An 11,369-nucleotide genomic window follows, 5' to 3' on the forward strand; every position below is an offset into this window, starting at 1 on the left:
TGCACCAGGCCGCATTTTGACTAAGGGAGGATCAGGCAAAAGCTCTGCTGTGCCCAGGGTCTCCCTTTTTGCAACGGATTTCTGTCCAATTGCTACCCGTGGGCACTTCCGGTCTGGGCCGGAAGTCCTCTGCAACAAGGGAAACTGTTTTTAATACTTTCACACACTAGGAAAGCAGAGGGGAAATCATATAAATCATTTGCCTATAGAACTTTCCCTGAGCTCCTGAGGTGACTATATTTGTTGTTTTATCAAATTACTACTTTTTTTAAAAAATCAAATGTAAAGCAAAAGAACGAACCACAGCATCCGTGCTTACCTGTTGAGTCGAACTCGATTGGCTGGCAGCGGCGGCTAGAGGACCAATCACATTTGAGGACCTGCCCTCCTTCCACGATGCCCGGCTGGGTGGTGTTGGCTTTGGGGGCACCCACCAGAACAAACATCCTGCTAAAATATAAAGGGACAGCAATACTGTAAGTGACACGGCAGAAGCTGTATCCTATGACTCAGGAGCAACAATCATTCTCCTAGTATTATCCACAAATAAGCTGGTTGTGGGGGCACACGCCTGTCCTCCCAGAACTCAGAAGGCTGAGACAAGAGGATCACCATGAGTTCAAGCCCAGCCTGGGCTATATAGAAAGACCTTGTCTCAAAAGCAAACACACACACGCAAACCAGTATTACCCACACATGCCTTTGAAAAACCATTCAGTGAGGGTGTAATTTTCTTTACCCATTTGGTAATCTCTCACATGTAACATTATTTGGTATTGTTTATTCACCCTGACAACATTATACTCTCAGAGTTACATTCATTTAAATAGGTATGCTGTTCAAATCGTATGCTTAAACTCGTAGTTTATTCTGTGTCACATGTCTCAATACAGGATTTTTAAAAATGTATGCTGACTATAGAACCTGGGAAGTTTTGTTTGGTTTGTGTTAATCTTCTGACATCCATTACATATTTCTGTTTTGAGGGGTATAGCTAAGTTGCCCAGGCTGGCCTTGAACTTGTCATCCTCCTGCCTCAGCCTCCTAAGTCGCGGAGATTACAAGCGTGTACTGAAGCGTCTGGGCAGCACAGAAGATGCAGGAGAACAGGAGTCGGGGGAAAGAGGTGTGGCTGCTGAGAGAGAGGTTGAGTGTGGCACAAATAACCGTGGAAGCCTCGTAAAGCACGGGGAGCAGGGCTGGATTTTACCAACAGTGCATCCAAAGCCTTGAAAAATTCGGTTCCACACTCTCTGGGTAAAGCAGTAAGAAAGCAGTAAAAATGGAACTAGGAGAGCAAGAGCTGTGCCAGCCCCAGGAAGTGACGGTGACCTGCAGCGGGAGGGAGGACTGGTGAGGGAGAAGTGGAAGGAGGAGCAGCGCAGCGGGGAATGGCTCTCGAGAGCCACCATGGGCTTGTTCTTTGGCGAGGTATTTTACTTTGTTTTGTTTTGTTTTTGAGACAGGATCTCACTATGTAATCCAGGCTGGCCTTGAACTCAAGGGGATCCTCCTGCCTCAGCCTCCTGAGTGCCGGATGACAGGTGTGTGCCACCACGCCCTGCACAATCTTGTTCTTGGGTACCCGGATGGGAACAGCACGTGGCAAGCAGAGGAAACAAGACAGGTGGAGACGCACAGCAAACCACAGCGTCACGTCGCAGTAGGCTGCTGACAGTCGCTGAGACACCTAAGTAGCAGCCAGGGCTCTGAGGACACCGCGTTAGGTCATCCGGACGCAGAAGGTGCAGACACGGGCAGCGCGAAATCAACATTATCTCAGCAGCCCCTCATTTCGCTAAGCACTGAGGCGCTCACGTTCTTCCAGCAAAGGAAATCCCCACGAGCTTTTCCCTTTTTGTGAAACTATGCACAAACCTCCATGTTCCGTATCAAGTCGTCTGGTATTAACCTCCCCAATGAATCTCAACTTCATTTATTCTGGGGATCGCCCATCAGATCCCACCGGGACCAGACAAAAATGGGCTGTGTGGACTGCTGGGTTACAAGCATCCTGCCTCCTGAGACTCAGCCTGAAATCCCGAAAATCAGAATCAAAATCAAAATCACACTCCCAACCAAGCCGCACCCTGCTGAATAAAGCTTTCTGCAGTCATTTTTGGCCCCAGAACAGCTGTGCCGGCGCTCGGTCACCAGAACAGAACGATTCTGGGTAGGAAATCAGCTAAGTTTTCATTCAGCTAAAATCTTTCATAAGAAAAAAAAAAATAAGGCTGAATAAAAGCACTGCTGTCCCGGAGTGAGGAAGAGAGCCACTTCTGCTCAGCATGAACCCCTCCAGGCTTTCTCTAAGCAGAGCTGATTCACATAACTGTATTACTTGTACAACTAAATTATAATGTGTAAATTTACATATATGTAAATATGTAAAGGACATACATGTTTTCTCCTTTCAATAACAACAATTTGAGCAAAGGGCTGGCATGGACAGCCCTGGCCTAGAACGTGCGAGGCCCCAGGTTCAATGCTGAGCACTGTCATAAAAAAGTTTGGACCACAAAAATCATAAAAGTGCCCTTTTTCTTCAGAATTAAATTATTTTTTCCTTTGTATGCTGGAGAACAACAGTTCAAGCAAGTGTGCTTTTGAAGTCTATATCTTTTTTTTATTGTTGTGTTTTTTGAGGGTGTTTTGTTTTGTTTTGTTTTTGAGACAGGGTCTTCCTGTGTAGTTCAGGCTGGCCTTGTACTCACTATATAGCCCACGTTGGCCCTGAACTCACAGTGATTCTCCTGCCTCAGCCTCCCCACTGCTGGGATCAGAGGTGTGCGCTGCCATGCCCAGCTTTGAAGTCTACACCTTAAAAAGGGCTGGGGTCTTCTGGGTGGCAACACCAGCGGAGAGCGTGTGTGGAGCAGCATACCCCAGGCCAGGGTGCAGGAGGTCAGGAGAGGAGACCCAGTCCCCAGGAGCTGCCTGACACCAACAAGCAACTCATTCCTGGGACGTCCTCACACAGCACCCCAGGGACCTCTTGTCATTGCTGTCGGAACCATTCCCTGCCATCTTACGACGAATTACTCCTTTGACTATAGCAGGCTCTGATTCACCCTCACGCCTGCCACAGGCAGCAGCTCAAGAGAAGCTGACAGCAGAGTAGCAAGGAAATTCAATAGCCGCAGGCCTCCCCGTTAACCAGCTAGAAAATAAGTCACTTCCTGCATTCCCCAACTTCTCTCAGGAGGCATCTTCTACTCACTCCAATTATGTAAATTACCCTGGAGCAAGGTCCTAAGGAACAACTCTCTTCGAGCGCTTTCTTTGGTTGGCACTGCAGGGCGGAGCTGGGAAGTTATTAGGGGATGGCTTCTGGCAGAGATGGAAGAAAGGGTGGGGCAGAGGAGTCTCTGAATGAACCCGCCACTGCTGGCACCGAGGGATAAGAGCCCCAGCCAGGCAGCCGCTTTCCAGCAGGCCACTAGTACCCCCGGGAAGGAAACAGCGGTGAGGAGATTACCGTACTGACGCGGATCTGCGCCTTCTTGTGCGGGCTCGCAGCCTGGTCAGGAGCCACAGGGGCAGAGTAACGCAGATGGAATGTGTGCGCGTGTCAGTACCTAAATGCTAGGCTAGTGGGGGGACAGCTACTTAACTGAGCTTTTGCAGAGGAAACCGGAGAGCTGGAGGAAGTAAAATTACCTTAGACAAATGTTAAAGTCCTAAGAGGAGCTGCATGCTGAAAAAATATTTGCATAGAATAAAGAGTGCAAGGTGGTCGGGTCCACTGTCAGGCAAAGGAAAGGGCTATAAAAAGCAAAGCACACTACAAAAAAAAAAACAAAACCCTGCTAATGAAATTTTTAAAAAATCAAATAATTGTTACTTAAAAGTTCTTCAAGAATGTCTAATGAGTGTCTACGACAGCCACACACCAGAAATAAATATTTGCAATCTCAGCAACGCTGTTAAAGGAAACCGTTTGGGGTTAAGAGTTACGCTCCACAAACCAGTGGAGGAAGTCACTGTAAGTCTCCAAGCATCTCATCCTGGTCTAGTGAGCGGAGATCAACAGCGACCCTGGAGCCGCTCAAGAGGAATTTTCTCAAGGTAAACAGTGGATAAACGTAGACTTAGGAAATCAGAAAGCATCATAACCATACAAGAGGATGGCACCTGCACAGAAAAAAACGCTGTTGTTATAAGGAAGGGGATTTTTCTCCTTGGCTCTCTGAAAAGGGCCACTGAAAGTCTGGTAATGAACTCAGGTGAAGACGCGAGGCTGCCGTGCTTCGCAGCCCTGTGGCACACAGGCTGCGAAGAGATTTCACTGCCGCGCAGATCTGAAGCTGAGCAACTTAGGTTCAGACGTCTTCAAGTCTGAATTGATAAAGTCCATCTCCCTCCCAGGATCCTGAGCCTCGCTGTTCTTGTTGGATGACAGGATTCAACTGCATTGGATAAGCCCTTAGGACTCCATGCTTAGGGTCTATGGTCAGGCACAGGCTCTCAATAGCGAGCCAGGAGGTGCTCAAGGTGAGGGGGTGGGGGGTACAGAAGAAAGGGTGGAAGAAGCAGGGTGGAGAAGGGAGGGGAGAAGGGGAGGAGAGGACAGGGAAATGAGAGGCTGGAGGCGGGAGGGGAAGGAGCGCAGAGAAGCAGCCAGCGCTGGAGAAATCGCCAGTGCCCTCCCAGCATGTCCCTCCGAAATGGCTCCAAGGCCACAGCTTCAGGGACTGCAACCACAGCTCCGGAGGAAGGGCAGGCAGCCGGCCAAACAATGATAAGCACGTTTTTCAAACCCTCCAGATGAACTCAGCTATTTGGCCGCTTTCAGCAGGGCCCTTTCCAAGATCAAGCAGGTTGCATCTACTTAGCTGACTCTCGGTGACCAGCAGACCTTGACCAAAAGGACTTCTGAACAAAATATGCAGGGACAGAGAAAACGGTGCCAAACGTTACTTCTGAGCTGCAATTCCAGTTTCAGGTTTATGTGCCTTTAAGAAAAAAGTTACTGAGTGAGCAACTACACGCCGTTGCTGCAAATTCTGTACATTTTCCCTTCTCTAACTTTACAAATGTGTGGCCTTCATCAGGAGTAACCCTAAGGTTTGCTTTCTAAATAAGGACAATAATCTATGTGCACATGTTACCTACGATGAGAAAAATCAACTGATACAGCCAGAGCTATGCTGCATCGTATGAAAATTAGCTGGCATCACCTTTCAAAGGTGAAGGGAGAAACAGAACATGAGGTCTGACAAAGATCCATGCAGGATAAGGCAGAGTGCTTAACCTAGTTCAAGTGATCTGGACTTTCTCTCTGGCAACACAGGCATTGCCGAGGGAAGGTTAGCGGCAGGTGAATATTGAGATCAAAAAGGATGTTCTGAAATACAAAGCTAGTGGCAACATAAGAGGTCTGGCAGGTCTAGGAGGCCGAGGGATTAGGGAGGAAGCGGGTACCGCCAGGTCACACCTCTGATGACCAGGGCTGAGATTCCAAGGCTGCAGAATGGAGAGAAAACCTTAGTAGGAAGAATTTCAGATCCCTTCGGCCTGGTGACTAAGCACTGACTAATATGGACAAGTGCAGCAGGAGAGACGAAGGAAAATAGAAAATGAGAGGGAGGAATATGAAATTATTTCCAGGGCAACAGAGAAAAGGAAGGCACTTTTAATAGAAACAAAGGTGCACCTGACATCTCTCGGTGCAAGAGTTCATTTTCAGTCAAATGAGTTACGACGCAGTAGTCAAGGAGAAATGATGCACAAGCCATGCAACACTGAGTTCAGCTCCACTTCGGATGTGAGGTACAGGCAAGGTGGCAGTGTGACTCCAGGACGGCTCCAAAGCTGGGCGTGGTGGCGCATACCCGTGCTCTCAGCTCTCTGGCAGGCTCAGGGAGGAACACAAATCTGAGACCAGACTGGACAATTTCGTGAGATGCTGTCTCAAAATTTTGAAAAAGTACAAAAGGCTAAGGATGTAGCTCAGGTGAAGACCCTGGGCTCAATTCCCAGTCCCAGGGGGAAAGGGGAGGATCCTTTCCAGGTGTGGCCACGTCAGGACTGAGGAAAAGGAAACATTCAAAAGGACCCTCACAAACTCACCCACTCCTGGTCCTCGGCATCTGTACTGTAGGGAGAACAAAACCAAACCAAACCCACACACGCCCCTAATGAGGGAAAAAGTAAGCACTGAAATCCAGGGTCAGGGTTATTCATTATAGCTGTGTGTGTGTGTGTGTGTGTGTGTGTGTGTAAAAGAGGAACTATTAACATAAAAGATGGAGAATACATACGGAGACTGTTTTCTTCTTTTAAAATGTAATATTTGAAGATGAGAAGTGAGATTTGTTCTCCACACTTTTTTGATCCCTACTTCACAGTAACCGACCAAAATCCCTGGAAACGAGCCCTCTGGCCTCTCTTTTCTCATCTCTGAGAATGGATTACCAAACCCCTACCCCACAGCCCTGGTGCAATAGGGTGTAACAGAGCTTTACAAACTATAAAAGAGGTTTTACCAATGTAAAAACATCATCAGTATTACAATCAACCTCGTGTGCAAATTTTTCCTTTCCCTAATTTTTTCCACAAGGAGAACATGACTGGTTCTTGGCTGTCACTCTATCTTTAAATTTTACCTGAGTTTACCAACACAGTGCTCATAAATCAACGGTTACAGGAAAAACATGGAGTGCTTTTAATTTTCCAGTTTGTGCTATGGTTTGTATGCAGATGTCCCCCTACCACATCTTGTCATCATGGGCAGGGCCTCTGGAAGGTGAGTGGATTGCAGGGCTTACAGCTGAGTTGCTATTACAGGGTCAGAAGAGGCAGTCACTATGGCCCTCACCGGAAGTTTCTATCTCCTTTTCCAGATCCTCCCTTGACTCTGCTTCCTGGCTTCTATGCCATGAATGCAATGGTGCTTTTCCTCTACCAGGCCCCTCTGCCAGGCCATCTTGCCTTGGAGTTAGCAGACTATGGGCTGAAACATGAGCTGAAAGAAATCTCTTGTTCCTTTCCTTGTGAGTGTTACCTATTTTGCCCAGCAATAAGGGATGTAACTAAGACTTTGGTACAGAGTAAGGTCATTGCTGTGACTACCTGACATGTGGTTCAGAGGTCTTTGGAACTGGTTCATGGGGGGAGTTTGGGAAGTTCTGGAGATGCCCAATGGAGAAGCAGCCTGGGAATGCTGTCAGTGGAGCTTGATGGGAGATTCTGGATCAATAGTAAAAAATTCAGATGGTAAAGACCAGGCTCAGGAAGTTTTTGGTGAGAATACTGACTGCACTGGCATTTCCTGCTATGTGTGTTACGCTTTGTCTATATTTTGCCCATCTCCTGAGAGTTTTCAGGAGACTGCAATTAAAGGTAGCAGACTAATTAATCTTGTGAAGGAAATTTCAAGGTAGCCCATTGCTGAGGCTGTGGTATGGATACTGCTTGCTCCCTTTAACCAGGTTTATACTGAAATTCAGAAACAAAGAACGCTTTTGAAAAGTTTTGAGTTTTGCCAGAAAGGAACCTCTGGTAAACTGGGACCCGCAAAGATAAAGCACAGGCAGCTTGGTTGCTAAAAGATTAGCATTTAAGAAGCCAAGTACTTTAAACAGGAAAATAGGAAAAATAGTTTAAGGGCATGTAAACAACCAGGATGGTCTCATTCTTCACAGGCTCCAAATTGCAAAAGTGAAAGGCTTTCTTTTGGGAACCATCCCCGCAATCATGCTGGAGAAAGGGGACCTAGAGAATTTCTTCCCCAGGGTTCAGTTTTTAGTACTCTGCCCTGCAGGCAATTAGAGACTTCCACAGCCATAACACAAGGAAGCCCAGCTGCTCAAGCTGGCAGCAGACTTTGGCATTGTTGGTGCTGGTTTTATAAGCACGCAGAAGGCAGGATTTGTGAGATCAGGAAGGCTTCCACCCAGATTTCAGAAGAAGGCCTGGGAAGCCACACAGTGTGACCTGGAGAGGACAGTGCATGAAGCTGTGAGAATAAAACCAAAAGTGCACTGGAGACGCTAGGAAGGTGGAGAAGCCTGGAACATGGAATGTCTGAGGAGAGCCACAGGCAGTGAGCAAAGCCAGCCCAAGAGAGACGCTGTGAGGGTTGCAGCCACCAGGGATCTCACAGGAGTGGGGCTGCCCGCCCAAGCTCTCTAGAAACCACAGTTTACCACACCTTGTCCTGGGTGCTACATGTGGAGTTTAATGTGTACCGATTAGCTTTCATCTTGCTTTGGTCCAATTTCTTTCTGTCCCTCTGTTTCTCCCTTTTGGAATGGGCACGTTTACCATGTGCCATTGTCTACTGGAAGTGTTTAATTTTCTTTTTTATTTTAACAGACGCTCACAGCTAAGGTTTGCCTTAAGTCCAAGAGGAAATTTTGGACTTGGATTTTTCAGCAATGCTGGAATTGTTAGAACTTCGGCAGCTCTTAGAGATGGACTAAATGTATTTTGCAAAGAAATGTGCATGAGTCTTGTGGGGGCTAGGGGCAGAATGTTATAGTTCATAATTACCTGTCCTCTGCAAGCCTCATGCGATCACAGGCAGTACCTTTAGATGATGACTGAATTATGGAGGCTGACAGCTGACTTGCTGCTAGGAGTAGGGTCTGGCTGGAAGGGGTGGGTCGCTATGGGCTTGACCAGGAAGGCTGCATTTCCCTCCCTTGACTTACTCTCGCCTCCTGGACACCACGTCAGGAGCAGCCCTCTCCACCAGCCCCACTGTGCCATGCCACCCTGCCTTGAAGCCAGCCAAATGGGGACAGAAACCTCTACACACTGTGAGCCCAAATAAACCTCTCCTCCCCTAAACTGCGGGTGTCTGGGATGGTGTCCCAGTGCCAGGCAAGTGACTAGGACACCTCCCTTGCCCCACTGCACAGCAGCCTGCTCCAACCACAAAAGGGTGACCTCCTCAGCCTCGATCTTCTCATCTGCAAGCACGAATTGATCAGCCCTCCCCACCATCCTCTGGTGGGTGTGCTGCAGAATGAAAAGAGGTATGAGTAAAGCTGCTTCTCGAACTATAAAAGAGCTTTACTGAAGTGAAATATCATCATCGTTATTATTATATGTCTAATATGCAATGTTTTAATTTCCCCGATTATTTTCCACAAGAAAAACACGACTAGTTCTTGGCCTTTGAGCAGCGTTTAAACATCATGTCATTTTAACAGTATGCTTCTCAAAAATTAATGCTTATAGAAAAAAAAGACATGGAGTGTTAACTTTTTATTTTTCATAATTTTGGATCACCACCTTGGTGAATTTTACTACAAACCTAAGATTCATTTCTAGAGTGATATTCCGAGGGACTACTTTCACATTTTTGCTTAGTACTTTATTTTCTCGCCTGCTTAATAAACATTGATCTGTTAATTTTTACAACAATGACCATAATTTAGTAATTCTCTGGAACAAGAACAAATGAGGCTTACAGTGATTCTCCACCTTGCCTAAGGTATTTGATCACTTTAAAACAACAGAAGAGGCAGGTGTCAGCTTCAAGCTGTTGCTTGCTCCCTAATTATTTTCCTACTAAGAAATGGAACTATTAATCACCAAACACATTTGTACTTTGTTTTCATTTACAAGTTTGTGATAACACCAAATAACAACCACAATACACCCAACTCAGAGTAAGGACATCCCACATACTTTGGATTCCAATGATTATTAAATTTAAAGGTGCCGTTTTTACAAAATCAAGCATACTTTTACATTAAGCTTTGTTTAATCTAAAAAATTTTTATCTGTTTTTTACACTTCGTTTAAAAAAACAACTCAAAGTTGGTTTCCACTTTTTAAGCTAGGCTACACCTAGAGATCCCTAATCCATTAGTAACAAAGTTGCTGATGAGTATTTGCAAACAGGAGAGGTCACAGACTAGTAGTTTAATGATCACAAAGGACTGGTCACATGCTCATACCCAATAGCAGCAAACAGCAATACTAGTTCAGTATCACTGCACTTTCTATGGCAGAAACACTTCCAGGTATGTAAACATGTAAAAACGGCATGGTGCTGCACACCTGTAATCTCGGCACTCCTGGAAGCAGATGCTGGAGGATGACAAGTTCGAGCCCAGCCTGGAAAAGTTATGAATTGAGCGAGACCCGGTCTCAAAACAAAACATTTAAACAGGGCTGGAAATACAGGTCAGCACAAAGAGCCCGGGTTCAGTCCCCAGAAACCCCACTCCCACGCCCGTTTGTAAATCTTTTGTGTATCCTCTGCTAAACTCTGAGGGTTTTAACAATTAACAGCAACATTTCCAAAACATTGTATCACCTTTGAAGTATTTAAATGCTAACTCCTGACAAAACAGGTAATATGCTTCCACAATTATTAGAATCGTTGTACAAATCAAATCTAAAAGTACACCCTTGGAAGCAACTACAATACTCTATCCTATAAAGGAATACTCTTTAAAATACCTGGAAACAAAATTTTAAAATGTTAAAGCTAACTAGAATGATTAAATGGCGGGGCTGGGTCAAGGGGACGCTTAGTATCCTTGGGTTGACCCCTAGCGCCCCTCACCAAAAAAAAAAAAAAGAAGGTGATAAATGTGCCCTACAGTTAATGATTCTATCAGTTTGAAAAATCTGAGCTCAGGTCTCATAGGAAGCACCATAACTGCAAATAAACAAGTTTTGCTACGAAAAGCCACTAACTGCATCTACACTGTGCATTGCTGCGAAGGTGGCGGCCTAAAGAAGAAACCCTGCAGAATGGCCTGGCATCATTAAAACTATATTTAGCTTAGCCTCCCATCAGGCATTTATGTATTGGAAAAGCGGTCCCGTCCAAGTATTGACCGTCAAAATTTTCCTGCGCGCCTCCTCCGCAAAAGGGCACTTTACCTCCCAGAAATCGCACGAAAACCGGCTACAATTTCTAAGAGCTTAGCAGGGAGCGGAGGACAGCTTCCCGCTCGGAAACCAAATGTAAACATCACGAAAACCGTCCCGCGGGCGCTGATGAACTCAGGGTTTCCACTGCGCCGTGGGGGCGGGGAGGGGACGCGGTGGCAGCCCCGGCCCAGCGGGAGAAACTTTTAATCCGACAGCAACGAGGACTTTCTGATGCTGACGCTCGCTGCCACGCGGGACGCGGGCGACTCCGAAACACCCCTGAACCCTTAAAAACTGCAGTTCTTGGCGCCCTGCAGCCCGGCCCCCACCCCAGGCGCGCCCCGCGATCCCGGGAACGAGGACGCCCCGGGGAGCACTGGGAGGGCGAGGGCACAGGGGCGACGCATCCTCGCCTCCGGGCGCGCAGAGCTGGCGGCCCGGGCAGAGGCTGGACGAGATCAGCACCCCGAGCCCAGGCCCCGGCGGCGTCCGCGGGGTGGGAGGGGAGCGCGGGGAGGCGCGGAGCC

General features: G+C 47.1%; 1 protein-coding gene across 4 annotated transcripts in view; it reads right to left on the reverse strand.

Moving 5' to 3' along the window:
* Positions 1 to 10,958, reverse strand: part of Itgav (integrin, alpha V) — an 81,274-nt gene extending 70,316 nt beyond the window's left edge. For 2 of the 4 annotated variants that reach the window (XM_013512423.1, XM_013512419.1), the window contains exons 1-2: positions 10,018 to 10,136; positions 320 to 450 (exon numbers count right to left, since the gene is read on the reverse strand). In XM_013512423.1, the coding sequence (XP_013367877.1) occupies positions 320 to 450; positions 10,018 to 10,121 (235 nt within the window). In that variant the 5' untranslated portion in view covers positions 10,122 to 10,136. Of the gene's footprint in view, positions 1 to 319; positions 451 to 6,072; positions 6,108 to 10,017; positions 10,137 to 10,851 lie in introns of those variants that run through there. The other 2 variants (XM_005373337.2, XM_013512426.1) reach the window with 2 other exon arrangements.
* Positions 10,959 to 11,369: the final 411 nt, after the last annotated feature.

This window comes from Chinchilla lanigera, unplaced genomic scaffold (assembly GCF_000276665.1).
Source record: "Chinchilla lanigera isolate Chin_1 unplaced genomic scaffold, ChiLan1.0 scaffold00002, whole genome shotgun sequence".
In the NCBI taxonomy this organism is placed as follows: Eukaryota; Metazoa; Chordata; class Mammalia; order Rodentia; family Chinchillidae; genus Chinchilla; species Chinchilla lanigera.